This window comes from Eschrichtius robustus, chromosome 12 (assembly GCF_028021215.1).
Source record: "Eschrichtius robustus isolate mEscRob2 chromosome 12, mEscRob2.pri, whole genome shotgun sequence".
Taxonomy (NCBI): domain Eukaryota; kingdom Metazoa; phylum Chordata; class Mammalia; order Artiodactyla; family Eschrichtiidae; genus Eschrichtius; species Eschrichtius robustus.
In genome coordinates this window covers 79,064,614-79,092,461 of record NC_090835.1, presented here as the reverse complement: position 1 = coordinate 79,092,461, position 27,848 = coordinate 79,064,614, and the positions used below count along the sequence as shown (strand labels likewise).

The 27,848-nt window shown below is 39.4% G+C and overlaps 1 protein-coding gene across 6 annotated transcripts; it reads right to left on the bottom strand.

Annotated features, from left to right (window-relative positions):
• Positions 1–2,224: 2,224 nt before the first annotated feature.
• Positions 2,225–27,720, bottom strand: SLC25A27 (solute carrier family 25 member 27). 6 transcript variants are annotated; one of them, XM_068557585.1, is made up of 10 exons: positions 27,423–27,720; positions 24,788–24,979; positions 22,903–22,987; positions 19,795–19,917; positions 17,434–17,546; positions 13,731–13,815; positions 9,250–9,342; positions 8,540–8,642; positions 6,560–6,593; positions 2,225–5,235 (listed from the first exon to the last, which is right to left on the bottom strand). In XM_068557585.1, exons 1-9 carry the CDS (start codon positions 27,526–27,528, stop codon positions 6,564–6,566), a joined length of 930 nt encoding a protein of 309 aa, XP_068413686.1. In that variant the 5' UTR covers positions 27,529–27,720; the 3' UTR covers positions 2,225–5,235; positions 6,560–6,563. The 6 variants fall into 6 exon arrangements, with proteins under 6 accessions (XP_068413686.1, XP_068413687.1, XP_068413690.1 ...); XM_068557586.1 differs by having other exon boundaries at positions 2,225–3,127; XM_068557589.1 differs by having other exon boundaries at positions 2,225–2,960.
• Between the last annotated feature and the right edge of the window lie 128 nt (positions 27,721–27,848).

The following is a 27,848-nucleotide window of genomic DNA, read 5'->3' as shown; positions in this document are numbered from 1 at the left end:
CAAGTATTAAAATTAAACATTTTTCCAATGGAGGTCCTGAGGGAATCTGTTTTCATTAACAGAAAAGGACATGTATAACTATTTCAATTGTACATAAATGGTTATACTTAAAAATTTGAAGATGACAGAAAAGTAATTTTTTTTTACACTTAAAACCTCCCTGAATTTGTTTCCTTCCTTTTTTTCTTGGCAAAGTGAAAGAAATTTCAGACTAGTCTTATGATAGGTACAGATCTTAAAATAATGAAGCCAAAATTAATTGATTCACATCATATGTAACTTTTGTTAAGTACCTAATAGCAAAGAAATGCTACTAATGAGAGTAGAGATTTATATAAAAACAAGACATAGTCCTACCACTAGTGGCTTATAATCAAATAGGATTTGGAGCACTTGATAGACACATTATTCCTCACTAAAAGTGAATTTAAGAAATGTTATCTCTTTATTTAGATCGATATGCTAGTTCACTTATACATATAAAAAACAAAGGACTGTATATAATTAAAAATAAGAACATGTGTATTTTTCAGTGAGAAAAAAAAATCATTTGCGAAGAGAAAAAATGGGGAAGCTAAGCAAAGGAAGCTCAGAGGTTAAGTATTATCAATACTGAGCTGAAGATAAATACCACCAACAGTTGTATTATAAGAAAGTGAGTCTGAAATGGCTGTCTTTCAGTATGGACACAAAATTACTGAAATTTTATTTCTTTTTATTTACTGTGGGTTATTTTGGAGAGGAACAAGATGATTTCAAGTTGGTAAAATAAAGCAAAGTTCCAAGATACATTAATGAAAATGATTTCACTGGAAAAGTACAACTGTGATAGGATATATGTGTTGGATCTACAGGATTTGGTCAGATTCTGGAGGGTCTTTATGTTTTAGCTAAAGTATGGTGACTCCATTCTAAAATGTATGCTAAAGGCAATTCAAATTCATTTAAAATGTCTAAGACAAGAAATGCCATAAAGAAAAAATCTGTTTTTGGAAGATTCAATAGCACTGGACTGGGACGTTGTGAAGATAACATAAGGCATTTACTTGGTACCTAATCAGTGTACAATAACTGTCAGTTGTAATAATAATTAAGAGATCTGTATTTTTATCCTGGCTCTGCTACTAAGTAAGTTATGAGCATGAACAACTCTACTTCTCTAGGCCTCAGTTTCCTAACTTAGACAATGAAAGAATTAAACCAGACCATCCTAAGGAGTCATTTCCGGTTAAAAAAAATCCAATTATTCGTGTTGAATCCAGACACCAAGGAATAGTCTCACTATGTAAGCAATGTTTTTACCTCAAGCCCCTCAAAGAATAAAGCTAAATAAATTTTTTCATGGTCCAGTTTGCATATAATTATTTTGATCCAATATTTACTTGATTTAAAAATGTATAAAATACACACAAAAAACAAAGTTTCCTAAAGTGGTTCTAATACAGAACACTTGAGAACCTAAGTACATAATATTATTTTAAATAAATTTAACAACTCAATTCATACAGATTGACAAATGCAATGGAAAAGTAGACCACTGAAAGATTTTAAGAGATTAAACTTCACATTCTGTAAATTCTACAAAAACAATAAACCACTGCATATTAGTACATCACATTAAAATATATTTTAAAGCATACTCCCCCTCTTAAATGGCAGTGATTATACATCAGTGCAACCGCAGGGTACTTGTAAACGTTTTTCTGTTCCACATCATTCATGCCCATGATAAATCCTGTTTGGTCAGCTCCACGGTCTTTCTTGGGTCTGAGCTTTTGGGGTTTTCCTATTTTGACAGTTACAGCCTCTACCCATAACTGTAGCCATCCATCCAGAAATGCCCACTGTCTGAGGTTGGGGGGAACAGGTGGTATAGAGATGAATCTTAAGAAATCTCTCCCCTTTCTAAGAAAAGGGATGTGATTTAGTGATTGGAGACATAACTGTATACCATAGGCAGTTTATACTTATCACTTTTTAGGCAGGAGGCTTTGTCAAATTGAATAAGATTCAGGCTAGAGACAGCTTTAGTGTGATTTCTGAGTTCTCTCTCTCTAGGACCCTAAGCGTTAGGGAAGGGGAGATTAAGAAAGGATTTATGTCAGCTGACTTCATCTTAGCACACTTCATCTTAGCTTTGCTTTTAACGTGCCACTGAGAGGCTGACGATAACAGATGTTTCTTTATCAAAAGGACCTATCCACCCGAGCTTTAATCAAATAAACTGTGTTTTTCATATATTGAGATTCTTGAGAGCTAGTGACAAATTCAAGCTGGAATGGGATATGTCACAAAGCAAACACTCTTTTCTGTTTTCATCAAGGTGCAGTCGGTGGCTGTCAGGTTAGCCTGTGTGCTGGAGAGCTAACCAGTGAACACAGATCAACTAACGACAGGGCACTGACGGAAAACGGCTTCTTCCCTTGAGATCCAAACATCATCTCAACTTGATTTTTTTTTCATCCTCCTGGCAAGAAAAGGTACATCAACTTCCTTCAACACTAGGGAAATCTCAAAATGTTTATTCTTTCACCTCCCTTTAATTTAAAGTATGCACACTTTAACGGCAACAGAAAAGTGAATTATCAAATTTCAGTCGTTAAGTACTGACACGACAGGTTAAATATGTTCCGTGGTCACTATGTACGTATGTATTTTTCCACATTCCTATTGTCTGCTTCAGGTCTAAGATGCTGTCTCCCTTCTGGCATTTCCTCCTCTAAGCAAGCTCTTCAGCATAGAATAGCATCTCGAAGGTCGAATCTTCTTGCTCAAGGTAAGTGGTCAGGATTTGACTCTTCCTTAGAAAACGCTGTGCTGGGGGTCTCATTGGGTGGCCTTGTGTGATCCAATCAGATTGCTTTTGAACAAAAAGAGGAGTCAAAGAGAACTTGGGTTTCCAGATAAAAATAAAGTGCTGCCCCCTATAAATCACAGTCTCTGTGGAGTAAGGTGTCTTCCTAAAGAGGTAGAAATAATAGGGGGTGTATGTTGCAGATGCCCGCATTTCAATGATAATGAACACTGTATCTTTAAGGGCTGCATCTTTAAGGGCTTAAAATGGACTGACTCCACTCATCTCTCTGATTTTTTCATAAGTAAGCCAGAACACCAGTGACCAAGGGGTCTGAAAGATTAACCAAAGAAGTTAGTGCATATTTCAAAGCAATTATAAATCTTCTACACATATGCATACACATCTTTGAATGATGAACTCATTTTGAATCCACTTAGGCTGAAAAAAAGTATTTTTATTTACTGTGGGTTATTTTGGAGAGGAACAAGATGATTTCAAGTTGGTAAAACAAAGCAAAGTTCCAAGATACATTAATGAAAATGATTTCACTGGAAAAGTACAACTGTGATAGGATATATGTGTTGGATCTACAGGATTTGGTCAGATTCTGGAGGGTCTTTATGTTTCAGCTAAAGTATGGTGACTCCATTCTAAAATGTATGCTAAAGGCAATTCAAAGGTATTTCACCTTTGTAGAGCACCTTATAATTTACAAAAGCACTTTCATGTCTTATTTCTCACAGATTTCTCTGAACAAGTTACAATGGAAAGGAAAGGTACTGATGTCCCTGTTTTACAGATGAGGACACTAAGACTTAGCAATCAGATGCCTGTCAGCATGTTGTGGAGCTAGACCATGGGCTTCTGCCTTCCATTCCAGGGTTCCTCTTACTGACTGTTACTGGATAAAAGGCTCGGGCTCGGCATGCCTGAATTCTAGGCTGGGCTCCTTGCCTCTACATGTAGTTTACATATGGAGCATGAGAAGGAGGCACTTAAGAACATGAAAATGAAGATGAAAGATTATCCTTTGAGAGTTGGGTCATAAAACCAACACCTGGTGTATCACTAAATGAATATAAAAATTCACATTAAATGGAGAAAAGGGCTTTTAACTCAGAAAGAACTGACTATGAAGGTGTAACTGTGCCAAAAGGAATTATAAGGGAATGAGGATTATTCAATAACAGAAGATAAAAACGCTAAAGACACAGAGGGAAATTACAGAGGAAACACTGGAAGTAGCCATCAGAGAAAGGGTGTCTCGGATCCAGTTCTTATCTGGTTTGGTTGATAGGTTATGGGTAATATCGATCAGAGAGGAACTCTGATCACATTAGAGTGGAGGAATAAGCTTAAGCAATTAGAATGTAAAATGTATTTGGTTAGAAAGTTTGTAAAGCAATATTTATGTCATTCGTGTTTGGAAACATTGCGCAAGTTATACTGGTAGACTGAGAATATAATAGTGGCGTTAGGAGAAGACATCTTAGTCAGTGAAATGTACGAAGACATAGACAAAATAAAGAAGTTGTGACGAAACCACACTCTTGTGACAATAAAAATGAAGTGAGCCAAGGATATGACTGCAATTGGATCTAGAAGCGGAGGTCTTAGTTAAGAATGGACTACGCAATCATTCCTAATTGCGCTGGTAATCAGACTTCTTCCTCATAGCACCCAAACTATATGCAAATGAAATAAATATTAATCAGGGATTGAGCAAAGCGAGGTCATATTTTCTCTAACTAGTGGAAGGAACTGGGATTGGGTTTAGCTGGGTTTTGAAGAGGAGATAGAGAGGAAGATCATATAGCCAAATAGCATGCATAGTATATAAATGGGATACACTGAGACTCTTCGTAGATGTGCATGTGGCCAGTACATGCTTTTACTTGTTTTTTCCTCACTGGCATAGTTGTACCACTGAAAATAATCCAAGTGTATGTGAACCCATGTTGTCATAACTGCTGGAAAAAGAAGTTTTTCTCCATTCCTATTACTGTGGGGCTCAACACATAAGTGCTCTTGGGTGTATCTTTTTCAATATTAAGTTCACAAATAAGCTCTTCCTGTTTTGTTCTGTGTTCAGCAAGCAAACTTCTGATTATAACTTGGCTCCCATATAGCTTGAAGTTAGCTGTCCAGAGGACTTCAGCATCTGGATCACTGGCCAAGTGTACTTCTCAGTGTGGCTGAGCCAATGTTGTGGTCCAGTCATCGGTTTCAATGAGTTTGGCTGCAGGGCATCTGTACGTGCAAGGCCAGTTTACTCGGAAGTGCTCAGGAGTTAGGCTTCTAAGCTCAGGGTTCTGCACTGTGATAGACCAACAAGGCAATGCCACCCTGGTCATCTTTGGTGGTAATCCAGCCTGTCTCTGGTAACATTTCTCCATCACCACGACCTGTCTCTTTTCTTTTAAAACTTCTACAATGAGCTGCAGGATATTGAGAAATTCAGTATACTGTCTTAGTTAGGAGCATGGGTTTAGTTAGAGTTGAACAAACTTGCAGTTAATTCCCAGCTCGGCCATATACTAGCTACATGAACTTGAGCGAGTTTCTTATATACTCTGAGCCATGTTTTTCTAATCTGAAAAAGGAGGATAACCCCACCTCTTCTACTAGGTTCTTGTAAGACTTAGAAAAATAATTAATGTGTGTAAAGAGCTTAGCAGAGAGCTTGTCATATATTAAGCACTCATTTTTGGGGTCATTTATATATACTTCCTGAGTCTCATGTATAAAGAGAATGGGTCAGATCAAGTGGTCTCAGCGCTCCTTTGTACATGATGTTCTCCCTGCCCCTCACTTCTCCTGACCGATTTTGTTTTTCATCAGTGGTCTCACCCATCCCCATAGTCTCTCACACTAGAAACATCAAAGTCCCATTTCCTTCTCTCCCTCCCTCCCTTTCTCCATCTGATCGTTTACTAAGTCTTGTGGAGTCAAGCACAAATGTTCCTGCAATCCATCTTCTCTCCCTTTCTACAATCATCTCCTGGCTAGACCACTGCCGAAACGCCCTTTCTTGCATTCTAGCTTTCAGTGTACCTTTGACATTGCTGCTACAGGAGTCTTGTCCCCAGGCAAATCTTAGCCCATGGCTTCCATGTTCAAACAGATGCTTGTTACCTGCAGAGTTTCACCTAAACTATTTTACTTGCCCCCTGCCAAGATCTTTCTCAGCCTGGTCCCTAAGTGCTCCTCTAGCGTCCTCTCCCACCACCTGCCCTCTGAGGACCTACTGTTCAGCCACACGGAATTTCCTGCAGTTCACCAGACATATCGGGGCCACACATGACTTGGTGCCCCTGCTCATGTTGCTCCCTCACGCTTTTCTTGACCTACTGATCAAGAAGACACCTCCTGATCCTTCAAAGCTCAGATCAAATATCACCTCCGGGAAGCCTTCTGGGACTTCCCAAAGAGTTCAAGCCATTTGACTCCACTATCTGTGTTCTCCTGTTTTGTTCACAGCACTGGCAGCCTCTTTAGTAAGACTGTGTCCTCTGGAGTCAGACTGCCTGGGTTTGAGTCCCTGGCTCCCACAGTTACGAACCACCCAGGCCGGTCAATTTATTCAGACACTTTACGCTACTGTTTCCTCCTCTGTAAAAGAGAGAGATGATAGTAACCTACTAAATAGAGAGTTGGGAGAATTCAATGAGTTAAGCTGAGACATGATTAGCATAGCATTGGCCATATACCAAGTGATTTAGTAATATTAGCTTCATAATTTCTGTAATTTTAACTACTTACGTGTCTATCTTCTCCCATCACATTGTACGCTCCTCTAGCGCAAAAAAAAAAAATAAAATAAACATCTTATTCCTTGGTGTTACCAGCACTTATGATAGTGCCTGGTTCATGCAGGCCAAGTCAATATCTTCCTTTCCATTAAATATCCACAGATTTGAGATAACTTCAAAGTACAATCAAAACAAGCAAAATTATATTTTACAACTTAGGTATGCTTTTGTATCAGATATTGCCAAGGGCTTTGGCTACTGATTTCATGTTAATAGATAGATACCTACTACCCTTGGTGATGTCATTTATCCCCAAAGCTTCACTTATTATCTGTGTGTAGACAGTGCTCAAATCTCAATCTCCATCCTCATGATTCTAAGATCCAGGCCAATATATTAAGCTAGTCATCTAGACATCTCTTCTTAGATGACCTACGAGTATCCAAAACTTACCATATCCAAACTAAACTTGTTATTCTACCACAAAATCTTCTTCTCTGCAAATGGTCCCCATTTTAGGAAATTATATCATTGTTTGCTCAGGGCAGGAATCTGGGAATGAATCCCGACTTTTCCTTGCCTTCTCCAACCACTTCCCCATCCAGTCATGTTCTTTTTTATCTCCTTTCTATCTCCTAAATATTTTAAAATTCTATCTTCTTCTGTCCCCACTGCTATATTCCAGTCCAAGTTATCATTATCTGTCATCTATCACTACTCCTGGTCTTTCCTAAACCCCCATGGCAGCCAGAAGGGTCTTTCTAAAAGTGCACATGTCATCAAGCCAATGCCCCTCACTCTCATGGGTCCTGTGGCCCTTCCTGATCCAGTCCCTGCCTCTCTCTGGCCTCACCCTGCGCTGCTCTCCTCCACATCTCCGTGCCTTGGACAGCTGGGTTTTCTTCAGTTCTTTGAATTTGTCATATTCTTTGTCCACTCCATCTAGTTCCTCCACCTAGAATGTTCTTTTCTGCCCTTTTGACCTGGCCAAGTCCTACTCATTCTTCAAATCTCAATTCAGAAGTCCATTCTCAAAAAAAAAAAAAAAAAAAAAAAGAAGTCCATTCTCCAAGGAGGTTTTCTTAATCTCCCAGGTTAGGCTGTCCTTACTTGCTATATATATTCTGATAGCACCAGGGATCCCCACCCCATGCCCCTGACTCTTCCACTCATTGCTTCTGGTTTCTTACTCAGTGTTTGTCCTGACTTAGACTGGAAGCTCCTGACCTAGACTGGAAGCTCCAGCACTGGAGCAGGGGCTGAGACTCTTAGGTTCATCCCAAAGCCAGGCATCGAGTACAGGGCTTTGCATGGAGTAGGTGCTCAGTTAATATTATTATATCATATTGTGTAAAGTATTGATTGTTCGAATTTCTAAACCCATAACTCTTCCATTCTTTCAAATATGTTCTAACTTACCAAATACTTGAGTACCTTGTTTTTATTATATTTGTTATGTTACTAACATAAGTCTATCTAATTCTACATCTTAGTTCACTTCAGTAAAAAATAGCATCCAGACTAAATAAAAATTATATAATGTTTTCTTCCTAAGCAGAGCTTTGTGGTGATAAGTATTAATGGGTAATGCAACATTTATCATCAAAGTAACTAATTTTGTTTGAAACAGTAACATTTTGATAGGAATGGTCTCATATGAAGTCTGTATACCTATCTCAAAGTATAATATTTTGGCTAAATAGCAAAACGCTTTACATTTCAGAACAATCTATCCACTGGCTTTCTAACAACATAATATAATATCAACCTATTCATTTCTGATGTAACTGAATTATTTTACCTTAATCTACCAAGGGACTTGGAGGTAAAAGAAAATGAAAAGAGATGTAGAAAAGAAAGAAAGAACCATGGTTGGGGGCAGAACCATGCCAAAAGCCAGAAGAGAAAAGGAAAATATTTAGAGAGGAAAAGTGATTTAAGAATTAATATAAAGAAAACAAAAACAAAGGCAGGAAAAACCTAACTTTACCATTCGCAGCCAAGAGGGTAAAAAGCCTTTATAGAGACTCATGAATCCTTCTCCTTGAACAGCCTGAATCAAGCAGTCAGTTGATGATTTATACAGAAGGCCCCTAAAAAGGAAAGAAGACAATTTTGTTAAATTTCTTATGTGTAAATAGATGTATCAATAAAATTTTTAAATGGTCTAAGAAAACTTACTTAACTATTTTCTGCTAGCTTAGAAAAAATAATATTTGTGGTTCTGTATATAGAGAGCACCTCTTTTGAGTTTAAAGATATTTTCAAGGTTGAGTTTTCTGATTCACCCCATCCTTGGTCTGATAACTTAGAATTCACTCCACCTGATCTCTTCCAGAGAGAACATACTGTTTTATATCAGGTCAAATTACCCATGTTACCTCTAAGTCATAAGCTTCTGAAGGAAGTGCTCTGGAAATTCTCAACAGAGTATATTTTCAAAAACTGTTTGAAAACAACAAAGTCATAATAAACACCTTGTGTCTAAATAATACGATGGGTAAATTAGCTTATTTCCCCAAATGCACAGTACTTTTCCATCAGACACAAAGCAGGTAACTGTATAAAAACAATTTCCTGGTTGAACACATGTAAACACAAAAATACATTTCCATCAAGAATAAATACAGGGAAGGGTCTTTAAAGAACAATATTATTACAGACATTCAGATCCATGGATACTGAAGACTTTCTGTCTACCTTCCTTGTTTATCTCGCGGTTGATTCATTATTCGGCTTTTGATGACATCAGCGGGTGTTCCCAGAATAGAAGCTACCAGTCCAGAACAAAAACTATAGATACAAACAAATGAAATAGAAAGATAATATGTAGCAGTTTCTAACTTTTAAGGAAAGGGGATTTGATATTTAGAAATAATGGAATACTAAATCTAGTACTATAATATTCTTCATAATAATGCTGTTTTAGCTTAAAATCAATGATAACTTAATTCATTAAAGAGGTAGGAAAAAAAAAGAATCTCCAGTCAACAAATATACATTGAACATCTGTTGTAGTCAGGCACTCTTGTAGGCAGTAAACAAGACAGATAAGATCCTGTCCTCAAGGCACTTACTTGGGAGAGGCAGAGGAGAAATGAATAATTTCAGATGTGGTTAGTGCTATGAAAAAAATAAAATGAGATCATGTGATAGGGAGTAACTGGGTGACAGGCAGTCATGGAAAGGCTCGTGGGTGGCGGCAGGTCTCGACATAGATGCTTCCTTCTCACCAGCTAGATGAGAGACTAAAGAAGCAGGCAGAGAAGGCTAATTTAAGGAGTTTGATTTATTCTCCATGCGAAGGGAAGTCATTGAAAGGATCGTAAGTGTGGGAATCACATAATTTGGTTCATAATTACCCCCTCTTGAGAAAGGCTTCTGGTCAGTTACTCAAGACAGACAAAATGGATGTGGCCAACCCATTACAGAGTAAATCAAGATTCTGTAAACGAGTGACTAAACAGTTCAGAGACCACCATCAGTTCATTATGAATGTGGGCATGAGCGAGGCAATACAGGAACATTATCGACATTCCATAACCCGAGAACCCGTTAACTGCTGTAAACTTCTCCAGGAGAAACACAGATGATGAGAAGAGGGGTGGCTATCCTGAATCACAGGAAATGGAAGGCCCAGGACCCAGGAGGTGGCAGCTAAGTCCACAGATGGAATCAGGGGGGGCAGCCTGGGCTAATGGAAAGCTAGAAAGAAAAACTGTGGAAAACTTTTGTGTCCTTCTGGAACATCAAGTACCTCCCAGAGATAAGGATCACTGAGTTCCATGCCAAGCAAGGCCTTTGAAGTTTCTGAAGGCTCTGTGGTAGGGAAGCTGAAGCTGCATTAGGAATCTTCACACTCTATTACTCTCAACTGCTGCAGCAGGAAGTCCCCAAGCTCTTTATGACTCTTTCAGGTCAGGATTGATTGTTCAAAGGAGAAACTCACTTCAGGAATTCTTGAATTCCAGAGAAGGAGCCCATTATGACCTATTTACATTTTCCAGCAGATGACCCGACTGTGCATGTAACTTTTCTTGGGTCTTTGTCCACATAACAGGCATTGCCTATGTGGAAAGAACTTACTGGTTCCACCATATATATCCCAGGAGGTGTAGACTGCCGCTCTTTTAACATTCTTTCCTATTTGTTCAGATACTCTGCAAGTCCAAGTTTAATATCATTTATTTTAATACACCTTCACGTTTTTACATAGAAATGTCTCAACTAACACAAAGTTCACCTAAGTTCTAAAACTTAGGTCTACCAGAAACAGCATACAAGACCAATCAAGAGGTAAGGAAGAACAAAGAAATAGGATAGAAAAAGGTACACAATTTCCCCCTCTTGGCTCAAAAGATTGGAGGGAAACACTACATTTTTACTTGTTCATTTGCTTCAGCGAGGCTGGGTGCCAGCTCTGCTTCACACATAAGTGCCAAGAGTGGAAACGACTTCTACCAGAGTGTTAATATTATTAATAAATTCTATTTTTAAAATGTAGGTAGCCCTCATTAATTAGTAGTAATTAACTAATTAAATTATTATTAAAGGATTTATTTTTACCTGTATAATAACCACATCAAGAACCCCCTTTGGCAACTGCCGCCCCATTTGGCACACGGAGACCTTAGGGGCAGCTGCCAGTGGCCTGCCTCATCCTCTTCTTATCAAATTGTTTTGAGGAGGTAGTGTGATCTGGCTAGGCTCCTTTAAAAAATAAATATTAAAAGAGAGCAAACAGTATATTAAGGAGGCCTCAGGTAAGATGGTCAAAGTGAGAAGAGAGAGGAGTAAAAGGAACGTCAGTTTCATCAAGCTACTTGGCATGAATGTTGCTGCTTTTTGCTATTGACCTTTATCACTCCCTGCTAGTTAACACCCCAAAGTGAGGCCCAGGACATGGCTAAAGTGATAATGGACCGAGAGTGATTGGGTAAGTCTTCTGTTCTCTCTAGGAGACCAGATGGCCATCTGCAAGGCTAGTTCGTAACAGTCCATCAGCACTGTGTCAGAATCAGCAATCCTCTTCAGGATCAACTAAATAATCATGCTCATCTGTGATCTTCACACAGTGTAAGCTAACCGTTTGCACAGTTTTATCTCTCAATAGCCTCGTGATTTTATTAAGAAGAGGGAAGAGGGAATTTTTCTGGTTTTTCTGTTCGGTACGATTTCCTGAATTAATTCAACACCCCACCTTTCTGCTGCATCCCGTAGTAACGTCCTTTGCCACCTGCCTCCCCACCTCCCTAAAATCCCAGCCACAGTCTTCTGCTGCTCCTCCCTTGCCCCAGAACTTCATTTTACTTACACTATTGTTTTTAATTGTGGTAAAATACACATAACATACAATTTACCATTTTAGCCATTTCTAAGCACATGGTTCAGTGCTTGCGCCATTTTTACTCTTCTTCTTCATACCAGATTCCTCTCACTCAGATGCTGATGGCTCGTATAAATCTCTCGATTGCACAGCTGCAATCCCCTTCCAACCTCCATGATCGCTCATTTTACCCTGTGACACAGCCTGCAGAACTTCCAGATCGCACAGCACTGTTTACCTACTTAGCTGTGAGTTTGTGGTTAGCGACTTTCGAGCTGCCTCACGTACCACACAGACTCCTACCAACCCAGTTAAAAACCTGATCCAGTGCGTGGAGCTCAAGAATGAACCAAGTACCAGTCACCCCGTTTTCTTAAAACCTGACTTAGAGAACAGTAAGATGAAGTTATTTCAGATTAGGGCTGGAACATAGTGATGGGAAATCCTATGTCTTTCCAAAAAAGACAGATCCATTAGGTGGAGTCGGGTCCGTTAGGCAGATTTACACCTGCTGGGAAATTCTTGAATCTGAAGTTAGAAGTGTGGCATTTTGAAGACCATTTGGGTGGAAAGACAATGAAAAAGAAACAGAGGTAACATCACTGTGGGACTATTAGAACTGAATATCCTGCTCCGAGAATAGATCATAACACTGAACAGACAAGCCTCTTGAAAGACAAGAATATCTCTCAAGATGACTTGACTGGGTAGAAACTGGGGAGGTCTCACAAGCAGAGCGAACAGCATGGACGAAGATAGTGAAGGGAAGAATGTAAGGGTGGGTACAGGTATCATACAGATGTTTGCAGGACAGAGGCCTAAAATCCTCAGTCTTCTCTGTGAAAGAGGTGGCTGGACTATCGGCTACAGAAAATATGGTGTTGCTTGTGAACACACCTGGATGAAAGTTCAGAAAGTGAAAGAAAGCTGAGCGAAGACAGAAAGATTGCCCTGGCAGCACTAAAGATAACACTTATTTTAAAAGAGGAAGAATGAAGAAAAACTACTCTAGGAATATTAAGTTAAGGTGAACCTGAAATTTGGAATCGTTTATATCTATGTCTGTTTGTATATCTCCAAATATCATTAATTTGGCACTACTCATATACTTTTGGGGTTGTCTAAATAGCATAAAGGGGTCTAGAATTTGGAAACAAGATCAGAAGCTAAATAGAATCATAAGGACACTCGACATCTATAAAGTAACTCACTCTAATGGATAATTTGAACCTGTGTTGCAAAGAATTTAAGCTGTTTCTTTTTCCTAGGATGCTCTTCTTTATCATGTCTCTGTCCGTCACAAGCCACAGCCCTTCAAAACACTTACCTAATTCTGTCTCCTTTGTAGGCCCTTCTGAGCGGTTATTTTTTCTCTCTGCACCGCCCACCCCAACTCTACAGTAACTAGTCCCTTTCTTTTAGCACTTACTGTACAGTCTTTTTATACTAGTCTTGTTTTTCCCCTTGGTACACTCCCTGGGAAGTAGTGTGGTTTACCTTTTGTATCCACTGCAGGGCCTTGCACAGTGCCTTTAACCTAAAAGATACTCAGACATACCCGTTGAATTGAGTTGGAGAATCAGTTATCAGAATCTGACCCTGGGATGGCCCCATCAGGGTGCAAATATTTGGGGAGGTTTAACCTGAAACATTCTGCAACTCTGCCCTTCCCTTCCCCATTTTAACTGCAACAAACTTTAAGAAAATTGCTCTTTATGAATGTACTGCTGCCTTTCTTTAAGGGTGATATCAGTAGGTTCTCAATCGAAAGAGACAAAAGTTAGAATTTATGCCAAATATAGAAGAAAGGGTGAGATAGGAAAAAATAGAAAGAGACAAACTAAAACAGTCTTACCTTGATAAGCCATGAGTCATGATATTGTCCTCCAGTGGTGTATTCAAAACCAAGTAGTGTTTCACTGTATCGTAAGTGGTTAAATCTGGCAATACATAGAAAAAGAAAGCTTAAATATCATTCATTCAACAATGAATGTCTTTTGTGTCAAGAATGTGCTAAGAATGGGGCAGGAATGTGTAGAAGGATGAAAGATCCCATTCTTGCTCTCAAGCAGAGGAAAGCAGATGGAGGGGGAGGAAAAGAGGAAGAGAGACAGGCACCCAATTATATCTTTTGAACATCTGAATCCAGCTCTGCTTAAAGTCAGTTCAACCCCTGCACTTTCCAGTGTTGGAGCTGACGAACTCCTTTTTTCAGCCTAAGTTAGGTTGAATTGAGATTCTGTCACTTTAAACAAAAGGTCCTGGTCATTATTCTACATTAAGTTTTTTATACTTTTTTCCCAATGACAAAGAAGAGCTGTTGAAGGGTTTTAAACAGGGGAGGGATAGGTCACAATACTGGAGTTTTGTAAAGATTACATACACCAAAGTACAGAGAAGGGAATTGGAAAGAGGTAAGAATGGGTAGATGCATTTGATCATTCACCAGATATCTGAGCGCCTGCTATGTGGTAGGCATTATTCTAGGCTCTGGGAAAAGAGCCGTGGACAAAATGAACAAAATCCCCATTCTTTGTTGAAGGCTGAGACAATAAACAAGTAAGTAAACACATGGCATTTCGGATGGTAGTGACTGCTCTGAAGACAAGGCAAGGAAAGGGGACAGCGAGTGTGGGAGGGTGGGGAAGGTTGATGTATATGAATTTAAATAGGGTGATCAGGGAAGACCTCGCAATAATATTTGAGCAGATACCTTAAGGAAGCTTGAGAAAGTACTCTTTGTAGATATCTATGACAAAGCGTCCCAGGCAGAGCCACAGTATGTGTTATAGCCCTGAGGCAAAGTCAGCTTTGTATGTTAGAAGAACAGCAAGAACACTAGTTTAACAGGAGCAGAGGCAGCAAGAGTTGGAGAAGGGGATGGTTCTGAGCAAAGGAGCGACCGACCTGGGCCACTATTTATAAGATCACTCTGGCTGTTATGTTAAGAGTAGACTATCGGGAGACAAGGCAGATTAGATATGAGACTGCTGCGGTTCTTCTGGTAAATGATGGTGGCTTGGATAAGAAATGATGGTGCCTTGGATAAAGGGGTTGTGGAGTGCTGGTCAGATTTCGGGTGTTTTGAAGACAGAATCAACAGGATCAACAGGGATCGGCCAGCAGATTGAATATGGAGGGAAGGAAAGGAAGCAAAAATGACGGCAAGGTTTTGAGCTTGAACAATTTGAAGGACACAGCTGCCATTTATGGAGATGCGAAAATGAGAATGGACTACTTTAAATGTTTTAAAGTAAGATGATAGGCACCAGTGATCCTGATTAGGAAAATTTCAGATGCATAGTGGGACAAAATGGCTGTGGGGTGTATGTGGGGAGACTAGTTAGGAGACATTTGTAGTGGTCCAGTAGGAGGAGATCAATGATACTTGGACAAAGGAGTGGCTCCAGGGATGAAGGGAAGTGGATGAACTTGAGATATATATATATGCAAGACAGAATTGGCTGGATTTGGTGACTGGTTGGCTGTAAGGAGCAAGTGAAAGCAAAGAGATCAAAATCATGCCCAGGTTTCTGGGTTGTTCAACTAAAAAGATGATGATATCATATTTTGAGATTGGGAAGAACAGAGAAGGAAGTGATTTAGTAAATGAGCTTGGTTTGGACACATTCAAAGTGATATATTTAAGATAACCAAGTGAAGATGCTGAGTAGATAGCTGGAACTTGGAAGAGAAATCTGGGCTGCAGTAGATTTTGAAGCAATGAATTGAGAACGACAATCTGAAAGGTTTTCTGAAAACCAAAATATCCACCAATATGATGCAGCAGACATCAATGGACTGAAACAGCAGTATATAAAATAGATTTACTCCCTTTGATGTTTGAGTGATATGTTACTATACCTCTCAAAAATGCTATTTATCAGTTTCTTAGAATCATATAATTTTGGTCTTAGGAGTCTTTCATCCATTGATTCATTCATTAAATGTTTGTTGATTATGTACGAGGGACTGGGGAAATAAAGAAAAATGAAACATAGTCCTTGCCTTCAGGGGGCTCAAAATCTAGAGCAGGAGATAGACACATAGTAGAAAGCAATGAAATGAGGTAAAACTAATAACAGAGATAAGCACGGGGAACTATGGAAACACATAAAGGGGCATCTAACACACCATGACCTGGGAGGGGTGGCTGCAGGAGGTCTGGGTAAAGTACATGGGTGGAGAAGACACCTCAGCTACGTATTAAAAGATCTGCAGAAGAAAACTAAATAGAAGAAGAGGGATGAGGACAGAGAGTGCAGAGGTGAGGAAGAGTTTGGTGTGTGCGGGCAGTGGAACATTTTAGCTCTTGACTCTGCTTCCCTCTCTGCTCCAGAGTCAATGAACTGCTCAACCCCAGAAGACACAAGTTGGATTATACAGGCCTTCTGTGTTATGTTATGAAATTTCCACTTTATTCTCTGAGTGATAAGAAGCCAGTGAAGGGTTTTAAGGATACCAATAACATGTTCAGATCTGTATTTTAGATAAAGTTCGATGGATACTGGGTACAAATTTGAGGGCAGAGGAAGAGACCAGTTAGATGGCTGTGGCAGTGGTCTAGTTGTGTTTTGATGGTTACTATTGTAAAAACAGTCATTTTAAGGATACTAAGGTAGTAGACATTGAGGGGGGAGACTTTCTTTTAATTGAAATATAGTTAATGTGTAATATTATGGTTATTCCAGGTGTACTACATAGTGATCTGACATGTGCATACATTATAAAAAGGTCACCACAATAAGTCTAGTAACCATCGGTCCCCATACACAATTATTACAATATTATTGTAATAGTTCCTTATACTGTATATTACATCCCTGTGGCGTATTTATTTTATAACTGGAGGTTTGTACCTCTTAATCCCCTTCACCTATTTTGGCCTCCTACCCTCCTCTCCTCTGGCAACCTCCTGTTCTCTGCATCTATGAGTCTGTTTTCATTTTGTTTTGTTTTGTCTTTTAGATTCCACATTGAGATCATATGGTATTTGTCTTTCTCGGTCTGACTTATTTCACTTAGCATAATACTGGGGGGGCATTTAAGAAATATTTAGAAGATAGGAGAAATTAATGACTGAATATGGGAAGTGAGAGATGGGGATGAGTTAAGGAAACATTCGGATTTCCAGCCTGAGGTGCCCAGCTGTATAGAATGGATTATACAGCAAGAGGAGCAGGATTACTGGCGGGGGGGGGGGCGCAGAAGATTTGTAGTCTGCATATAATGACCATCACATATGGTACATATACCAGTTTGAATCTGAGAGGAAGGTATGGTGTGGAGAGTAGCCCTTCGAAATGGTTCGGTATTATTTCCTTATCGTCACAATTTGCTAGTTTTAGGAAATCCTTTTCCTACATCGTCATAGAATAAAGTGAAAATGTTCTAGGGAAAATATTCAATTATGACATTATAACATAAGGGAAGACTGTTGCCAGTACATATTATTAAAAATAATAAAATAAATATTCTCATTTTCCCCGATGGAGTGCTTATAATTAAAATGATGAAGGCGATTAGGACTTCGCAGAATTCAACGAAGTTTCCATTACCTCCCATGTTCACCAGCGCTGCTCTTTGTATATTGGGTACCCAGCCTGCCCAAAGCCCACGTATTCCTCCTTCAGCTAAGATTTTTGCAAATGCATGATGCACACCACGAAATCTAAAGGAAAATAATAATAAATGTGAAAACTCTATGCGTTCCTGTGTTTGGAATGCAACTGTATAAGCTTTGCCTATAGCTGTTATGATTTAGAGTAGAGTAACATCTTAACTATCTAGAATTGTTAGAAATTAAAGCAATCCTCTAAGTCTAATTTCCAGATAAACGTATTAGTTCTTTAGAAGAAAAGGGCAACTTTTGATGTAAACACTTTTTTATAGAGATCTTTATAAACTGTGACATCCTCTTCTCAAATTATTAAACAGATTAAAACTCCTTTCTTGATATTTTACATCATCTGTGCCCATATTAACTATAGGCAGGAAGAGTGGTTATCAGACCTCTGAGTTCATTTTACTAGTATTGCGGGAGACCTTCAAATTTTGTAATTTTACCAAATAACATCAAAAAAATCAATTCTCATATCATCTCATAAAAGAAGTGATATTTTTAGACCAAAAAGTAGGAAGGACAATTTCATAAGAGTTCTTAAAACTGAATACTTTGGGCTTTATGAAAATTTATTATCTTGCCTTTATGTTGCACATTTTTCTATACACAGATGAAAAATGGTGCTGAACCATGAACCGAATCTGGAAACCTATGATATAAAATAAAAGCCTGGGTTTTATATAGTCAGACATACCTGGTGTCAAATGCCATCTTACTACTTACTAGCTGTGTGGCTTTTACTCAGGCATTAAACTCTCTGAGTCTTACCAAAAAGAAGGACATTCATAATTGCTATTATGCTATATAAGAAATATGCTCACGAATGAGGTCACATTAACAAGTGCACATTTATTGTGCACTTATTAAGCACCAGACTTTTTATATACATAAGATACATTTTATTCCTGAAAACTCTATGAAGTATGTATTATTATTCAAATTTTCATCTGAAGAAACTGAGGCTTAGGGAAGTTAAGGAACCTGACTAGGGTAACAGAGCTAAAATGTGGCAAAGGCTGGATCTGAATCCCAGATTGTCTGATCCCAAGGTTCATGCTCTTTACAACATTAAATATTTTTTCCTACTATATCAAATCTAAAATGTCCAACATTAGAGACAGAGAAGGAAAAATACTGAGGTGATCAGTTAAAACTCAGACATTGCTGGACCCCAATGGTTCCTTCTCTCCATGTATCAAACCAAGGCAACATCACTTCACCCTGCTACATAGTAACAAGAAGTTGTTACAGGATGACAAAACGGGTCCTGGGATTCTGTAAACTACTTGGTTAAGCCAGTGTGGTACCCTTTTCTCCTCTGCTGTACATGTTACTTATCTCCCTGTTGGGAAAGGGGCCTGGACTGCCACAGCCCAACCCCACTTTCCACTGAGTCAGCTAGAGGAGCAGCAGAGCGGAGGGCAGTGATCGCGGTGAACTTCCAAAGGAGGCCCCCAAACCCCCCCTGACCTCTGGCTCAGCGGCACACCCACAGTGTTCAGAGGATCAGACCCCTTTATACTCAGAGCTCAGGGCATCCTGCACTTTTCCTCTTTCCTGGGAGAGGTCTGTCTATCTATCTGCAAGATTTGCCCCTTTCCCAGGGGAAACTGCCTAAGTGGTATTTTAATAAATTGTTGAACAAGAGGCCCTTTGAAGAAAGGCAGACTTCGACAATATAGGGTAGTGCTATAGGAGGATTTTATATCACAACAGCATAATAATAATAATAATAATAATAATAATAATAAAAACTTCCTTAAACTTGGGAAAAGAGGAGCGAAATTAGGGAAGTAGGAATAATTTGCAAGCTTCACCTTGCTATTTCCCTTCCTTCAGAGAGAAAGGGAAAGAAAGCAAGCTTTCTGGCACCTGATGAGCCAGGCTCTCTGTCATGGAAACCATCTGAGACAGTCCCTTTTAAAGATGAAGAAACAGACTAGAAATATTAAGTGACTTCTACAATGCCAAGCCACAGTGGCAGAATCAGAATTCACACCAGGGCAACCGTTAATGATCAGACTCTTTATATCAAGCTGCAGTAGGGGACAAGTCTAGCTGCCTTGTCTGGGAGAGCAGCAAAGAGCGATGCGTATGTACAATTTGTCTGGTGGAGAACATGTACACCTTATAAGGCAAAGAAAACGTCCATCTCAGCTCTCCCCTTAGTGAATACCACTTCCAAATTAAGAGTCAGAATTAAGGTCTTAACTGAATGTTGGGTTACAAAAATGCATAAGTCATTAGAGAATGTTCAAAGGGGAAAGGAAAGTTACCCATTGGTTGGAGAACTTACCGCAATGGTTTTCCTTCAAGTTTCCTTTTTCCTTCCATTTGCATCTGAACCTTCACTAGGTCAGTTGGGTTGGCTAAAAATTGGCCAACAACACCAGCCATCATCCCTCCAATCACTGATTTCCTAATTTTAAAAGGAGATACATTTTTTTTAAAGGTTGCTATCAATTTCACAGATTCTGTAGGGAACAATAACATGCTGGTACAGCCCCTGCATAAGAGATTTAAGACACAGTGAAGCAAAGAATAGACCCAGACAGATCACAGAGGTTTGTCTGTTTACTGATGGGAGGGTTCAAGGACCAGGAGGAGTTGGAATTCAAATCTGAAGTGCCAGGGGCCTTTCATGGCCTGAAATTCAAAGGAAGGGCAGTTGCTTCAAAGACATAATTTAACTACAGTTTAATTCTGACCGCAGGAGAATAAAAACAGCATTGATGTAATCAGTTTAACAGACAAAGGCCGGTAAGTCAAATTTTATGGATTACTATTTTAGTAGTTTTCCAAGGCGAAGGGGTTTTGACAGTGTTCCTCTCTTTGAAGAAACTCTTTCTGTCCCTGGACTCTTCCTCCTCCTCACCTCCTGGAGCCAACAGTGAACAAGTCTAGGCTATTGTACTTAAACGTGCCCTGAATCCTTCGTCTTCTCCCCACTCCAGCTGCTCCTGTCTCAGGACACGCCCCAGTCATCTTCTACTGAGATGATGGCAGTGGCCTCTTGGGGGGAAAGGGGTAGTTTCTTTCTTTTTACTCTAAAACAATATTTGAAGAGGTACAAATGAGTACAGAGTAGAAGAGGGTACCTATCCCCAGTTCCCCTCTTCTGAAGTGATCGCAATGACTAGTTTCTCTTATACTTTTCTAGAGATAATAACAATGCGTTCACTGAATGCATGACATCAGGCACTGTTTTAAGCACTTTTAAAAATATCATTTAATTCTCATATAGACTCTTATGACATTAGTACCACTGTTATTTCCTCCTTACGGATGAGGAGACTGAGGCACAACGCAGTTAAATGACAGCTCACACAGACAGTGAGTAGTACAGCCAAGATGTAACCCCAGGCAGTCTGAGTGCAGAGTTCACCGTCTTAACCACTAAGTTACAATTGACGGTCTGTGCACACGTGTGCGTATGTATAAAGTATCTTTTTTAAAAGTACAAATGCAGAATGCCAGGTTGTACACTGTTCTGCTCTTAAAGGTTATCTCTGTCAATTCATACAGAGCTGCCTCATTTAAAAAACCGTTTCATAGCATTCCATTTTATGACTACTCCATAATTTATTTAAGCAGCTAACTCTTCACTAAGAAATTTGAACATTTATATGACATTTGATAGATCCTGCCAAGTTCCTTTTCACAGTACTTGTATCAATTCACGCTCCCACCAATAACCTATGAGCATGACTGTTTCTCCTCAGTGATGGGTGCAGTATGTTACCACTGGCTCTTCTCTTTTCGAATCCCATAACCACACCTCCTGTGTGACTGTTACATGATTCTACTTGTTTAGGCATCTGTGTCTATTACTGTGAGTCTAGTCAGGGACTATGTCGGGGGACCATGCCTTTTTCATCACTATATCCTCAGTACTAAGTATAGGACTGACACAGCATAATCACTCAGTAAAGACCCAGAGAATTGTTCTGACTGGGTCAGAGGACACAGAGGCAATCCACCCTGAGAGGTGGCTTCAGTAACATGTTTCCTTTGAACTTCTTACCTAACCCTTTCACATCTGGAAGAAATTACAGAATGCAAGAACTATTAATCTATTCCTTCTCCAACTCTGGGAAAGCAACTAGTATAGCTTAGAACATTACAATTTTTCAAAAACAGTACCAAGAGATTTTGCCTGGAAGATGAAATTCTACTTATTGCCCTTTACTTATAGTTGTGACTTGGATTTTTTTTTTCAGCCCAAAAAAGATATTGTAGGCATCTTTATGTTCTTCATATAAAACCCATTCTTCAAATAGCTGTGTTATGTCTCCCTGTATAAATGTCTCATAACTTATTTGACTACTTCCAAATTGCTAGTTATTTAAATTAAAAAATTTTGCTATTATCAACACTGCTACAGTCCATATCTTAGTGTGCATGTGTGTGTGTGAGAGACTCTATGCATAGGTACAAATATTTCTGAATGATTCTAATCATAAAGAAGGAGTTGCTAGGTCAAAGGATTACACATTTAAAAATTTTAACAGGTAAACTTTATGCTCCAAAAAGGTTATAGTAACTTACATTCCCATTAACAGTTTAATGCCTAAAAATACTTATAATTAATTTCCCTGATTACTGGTGAGGTTGAACATTTTTACATGTTTAATGAACACTTGCATTCCTTCTTTTGTGAGTTGCCTGTTGATATCCTTTCTTGATTTTTCCTTTTATGTTCTTTATGTATTTTTTATTGATCTACTGGAGTTGTGTATTTTACTTGTATTAACCTATTTTTCTCTGTTTCTATTATAAATGTTATAAGTGATATGCACTTACATTCATCATCTCATCTAATCTTACAAAAACAAAATCCTGGTGGTAGGTATTAACTTCCACAGCAGAGAAAATTGAAGATAAAAAAGGTGAAGTAGTTTGCCCAGGCTACATGGAAACAGAGCAGGAATATGAGCCCATCTCTGTTTGACTCTAAAGCTTAGGGTTTCTCAGTAGAAAGAGGAATAAAGGAGGTACTCCATAAGAATTCTTTTAATATTAAAATATTAAATAATATATACATAATTTTTATATAGGTATATACCTGTGTGTTTGTATACAATATGCAGTAAATGTTCAATTATTTGGATTTATATTGTAATTATTTATTATTTTAAGCCTATACCTTGAGGCAATTTTGGTACAAATGCACAATTTTATACAAATCTAATGGATAAACAGTAAAACCTTCCGGGCACTAGTATATTTTCTTTTTCTTTTTTAATTGAAGTATAGTTGATGTACAACATTAAATAATTTACAGGTGTACAATATAGTGATTCATAATTTTTAAAGGTTAGGCTCCATTTATAGTTATTATAAAATATTGGCTATATTCCCTCTGTTGTACAATACAGTATATTATTTTCAAAACAAAACTTACCAAAGGGGATAATGCTTATCTTCACTTTTGCCAAACACAACTTCACGGAGATGTTCGTAAGTGACCATTCGACCTCCAGAGTACACTGTGCAAGACAGAGCATTGAAAGGGTGAATCTGGCCCTGTGTTTAATAAAGTAAGAGGATGCTTTGACATGGCCTAGTCAACCTCTCTAGCTGTGTCTTTCTCTCACACACCCTAGGCTTCGGACACCTGGTCTTGATGGTTCTCCAACTGGGCATGCCTTTTAAAACCTCAGGCCTTCTCCTGTGTTATCTGATCTTTCTCGAATGGATTTTCCCTTTCCTGACTTGCTAACTCCTCCTACTCTTTCAATACTCAACTCAAAGAACATGTTTTCCAAAAAGTGCCCTCTGACCTGGCCTCCAGTGTTCTAGGCTGTCATTGCACCTGCCACGCTTCTCTGATCCCCCAGAACTATCCAGGCATGTGTCTAATATGGCATTTATCATCTTGATTAGAAATTAACTTGATTTTCTTGTTCACCTTTCCATCAGACCATGAGCCTTTCAAGGTGGGTTTTGTGTGTTTTCATTACACTATATGCCCTAGTACAGAGCTTGGTACACAGCAGGCATTTTCATTCAATAAACATGCACAACTTCACTGGATAATTTATTATGTTAAGGTAATTTTTCAGTCAAGTGTCAAACATATGAAATGAATCTTAACTGTAAAACCACATATGGTGGTCAACAAAATACAAATGGAAAGAAGTAAAACTCAAAACGATAATGGGAGGCAAGGAGAAACTATCAAAAAAAAAAAGAATAAAAAAGAAAAATTGTGAAAATCAGTACACGGTACTCATATAGAGAGCTTTTCTTGATATTTCAAGAAGTTTATCAGGTATTTTAAGATATTCAAAAACATACAGAGCACCAAAACAATAACAGTCTAATCACACTTCTGGACAGTTCTTGGTGAATACACTCTAACCTGCTCATCTGGAGAACTGAAGCTTTAAAAACACAAAGCTGGTAAACATTAGTACTGGGCACTTTTCTGATCAAGGGTCCCTACATATTTGAGGAATGATTATGACTAGAGAAGAAAAACGCCATGCCCGTCCTATCTCCTTTTGAAGGCAAGTTTATTCCCCTGTCCACAAGCTGCAAACTCAGCAACTCCTATCTATGTGAGTGCCCCTTTGGAAGCAGAGCAGAAAAGTGTTCTAACTGGCAGCAGTGTCATTTCAACTACTTTCCTTTCAGAGTGACTAAGGACCCACATAGGTAGCCTGGGAACTGAGGAAAAAATCACCTGTGTTGCATTTACTCTATTGCCAAGGTTGGATTAGACAGTCATCCCTGTTCTCTTTCAGACCAACCTGGCCTCTGACACATGGGACAGAGACTGGTGAGGCATTGCACTCAAATATATTTTAATTTTCAAAGAATGTAAAAAAAAATATTTTAAATTTTGTGTTTAAAGTTCCTCAAGTGGAAAAAAAAATCAACTATTCATCTTTTTCTTTCTTAAACTTAAATAAAAAACATTTTTATTAGGAAAATTTTCAAGCATACAGAAGAGTAGAGAAAAATAATACAATTCCCTATATATCTATCATGGAGATTTATCAATTGCTAACATTTTCACCATATTTGCTTCTTTTTCTTTTTTTTTTTTTTGCTTAATTATTTTAAATTACATTAGAGACATCATGACATCATGACAGTTCATCCCTACATACTTCTGTATGCATTTCTAAAACCCTAAGGCTATAATTCCTTAATAACCTTATATTCATTTATCATATTAGCAGAAGAAAACTAGCTGGCTTTTGAACACAGCTCAACAGGAAAGCAGAGGAGACAAACACAGAACTCGTGACAAACTCACCAGCTAGAATCAAGATAAATACCTATGTGTCTGTAAATGGCAGGTGTCACTCCTTGCCAGAGCTTTAGAAAGCCTTCCTCTTGGACAATCCCCAGGGCCGTGCGCACCATGCCCCTATAGGGAGCAGACTCTCTTGCACCGTCTCCCAACCGAGCAAGGGCAGCTTCTCCTTGTATTTGGAGTCGAGTTTTTGTGAGATCGAGGGGAAAGGTTGCTAACAACGACAACAAAAACAAAACGAGGGGGAAACCCGTAACATTCAGAGAAACAAACGAAATTTTTAAAAACATCACAGGACCCATATTTTAGTCAGCACAAGATGGGTGATTCTCAAATTTCAGAATACATCAGAATCAGCCAGGGAGATGGTTAAAAATTACACATTTCCTAGCCCCACGCCTATGGAGTCTCAGTAGGTTGATGGGGTTTTAGACATCGGTTGATTCTTATACACTCCCAAATTTGAGAATCACTGTCCCAGAGCAGCCCCAGAGCACCAGAAAGAAAACAAAAAGTGACAAGCCCTTGGGTTCTTTTTCGGTCAGAAATTTCAGTCCAAAACCTACGTTAGTCCTTAATGTTTGCCTTCCAATGTGAATAATTTCCAGTACTGTACTACTTATGACAGGTTCTTAACAAATGCCAGATGAAGCTGAATTCTATCATTTCGTGGGCGATGTTTGCCCGTAGATGAATCACTAACCTGATGTCTGAGAAAGAGAAGATGCAACGTAGGGTTTATCGTGTCTTTCATATCAAAGGGTGGCAGGCTCAATATTCTTTCAATTAAGGAATATGTTGAGTTGGTTTTCCAGCACTGATGAGTTTTATGCGTAGCTTCCTTACAAATACCACCTGTACTTGAAAATTTTTTTCCTAATGATTACATCTTGAATTAGAGATAGACCTTTTACCGGGAAACAGAGTGAAGCTATCTGGCTCACATAAGGAAGATCAAGCTCATAACTTTATACACAACAATGATTCAGATAAGTTCATTAACATTAGTGACATTACATAAGCCTTTTCAGTGACCACCACCTGATACAAAACCATAGCTATGCCTTTTCCAAGAGAACACAGAGACGGGGGAAGAGAATATTCAGTCTTAACCACTGGTCTTTGGAAAAGTTAATTATCTTGCTGTTAGTTTTTCTAAAACACAAGTTGTGTGCATATATAGAGAATTTAAGCATTCCTCTGTTGACATATGAAACCTGGAAAGTCTTAAGATATAGGCACCTCTATATTAGCATAGGTTATGCCTCTTAAAATAATTTTGGTTTTCTTGCTGGTTACTTAATGCTTCAGGTTCCGATCCTAAATCAGTTTGTACTCAAAGCCATCTCATATTTTGATTCCCCTTCCCCCATACAATTCTCCACGAAATTTTAACAGGAGGAATGTTCCTTTACAAAAGCCATTGGTCACAGGGGGAACATCAGGTTAAAACAAAACAAAACAAAACAAAACCGGAAACATACCTAATCATTTAGCAATCTGCTTTTAAATTTTTTTTAAGTTAATGAATTGTATTTCAGTAAAAACAATGAATAATAAAAATTCGCCATCAGCTTTGGGAGAAGAGAAAGAAAAAAACAGAGGGTCCAAAGGGCAAGAGTGGAGGAGCACAAAGGGCAAACAACAGATCATGTTCTGGCTCTGCTGGAAATACAAAGTAAACTCATTTTAGAACAGGACAAACTAACATTTACACATCCAAGCTATTCCTTTTTTTTTTAATGGGCAAGAAAATGAAAGGGTAATCTTAAAATGCACAGTGAAGGCAGGGAAAACACAGGCACTCTAGTCACAAAATTCTTGGAAGAAACACCACCTGTTCTTACAAGGGCATCATAGTTCTACTCTAGGTAGCCCCTTAAGTCTTCTCTGACTTGCTTATGCAGATGTAACTGTTCATCTTCTCTGCTCTTATGATATTTAATAACATCTTCATTATACTAAGTAGCATAATGTAATTGTCTGTCTCTGCATGTCTCCCCACCAGCCTGTAAGAAGGTCAGGGCTGGGTCTTTCGAACTATATCCCTACAGTCTCCAGCACTGTCATAATAATGTTGCAATGAGCGGGTGCCTTGCCTTGGGTTTAACGTTTATATATTATTAACTTCTCAGAGTCCTGCAAGGTAAACACAGTATAGATGAGTTCCGCTCAAAGAGGTCAACTGGCAGATGCTGAGTGGATGCTCAGTAAGTGATGGGTAACGAACTTAAGTCCCACAGGTTGGGTTCACAACTTGGACCCAAAACACAACGATATAGTGAGGCTGTGTAAGAACACAAATAACAGAGATGACCTCAGTAAAGATGAAAAGTGGACTGGGTTTTAAAAAGGGCATCCTCACGAAAGAGAAAATGATCCCTATATAGGAATGCCAGCTCAGGAAGCTTCTAAAAGGACACATTCAGGCGCAATAGCACACCCGAGGGAGACGAAATTGGAAGGAAGAGACCTTCGTGACCTCCAATCCCTCCTCCTTACAAGGTTGGCCTTGCCCCCACCCTGCCACACCTGCAGGAGAGGTGTGGACCAAGAGGGCTGCATCCACCCAGAAACGAAGCCACCCGCCCGGCCCCCCACCCCCGCGCGACCCCTCGACGACTCGCGGGGGAGGCCCACGCTGGACGGCCGGGTACCTAGCTCGGCCACGGTGGCCGCGCAGCCCGACAGGAGGAACTTGCTCGCGCGGGGCCATCTCTGGGCGAGCGGCGAGAGCCTCTCCTCATCCTCCGGAGTCGACATTCAGCAGCAGCACGGGAGGACGATACGCCCCTTCTGGCCCGCGCCCCGCGCCGCGGCTGGACTGCCACCCGGCCAGGGCGGCTCCTCCTCAACTGGCGAGCGGCGGGGCGGGGACCATTTCCCTTGCTCGGCTCCGCCAGATGGGCCCACCGAACCTGCACCCTCTCCCTAGCGGCCTCGGGCTTGAGCAGCCCAGTGGGGTGAGATCGGAAAACAACGCGAAGCCCGCGAGGCTTCTGGGAAATGTAGTCCGCGTGGCTCCGGCCCTCTCGGGCCGAGTTCTCTGATTGGTCGCGAACGAGCCGCCCGCCGCGCCACCA

What these genes read in the sequence shown, in the direction of transcription:
- SLC25A27 (XM_068557583.1), bottom strand. Translation starts at nt 27,528, where the DNA reads ATGTCGACTCCGGAGGATGAGGAGAGGCTCTCGCCGCTCGCCCAGAGA. An exon ending in GGCCACCGTGGCCGAGCTAG is followed by an intron (nt 24,980 to 27,422) that starts GTACCCGGCCGT and finishes TGTCGTTGTTAG; the next exon opens with CAACCTTTCCCCTCGATCTC. An exon ending in AGCGCTGGTGAACATGGGAG is followed by an intron (nt 13,816 to 17,433) that starts GTAATGGAAACT and finishes ATGTATTGCCAG; the next exon opens with ATTTAACCACTTACGATACA.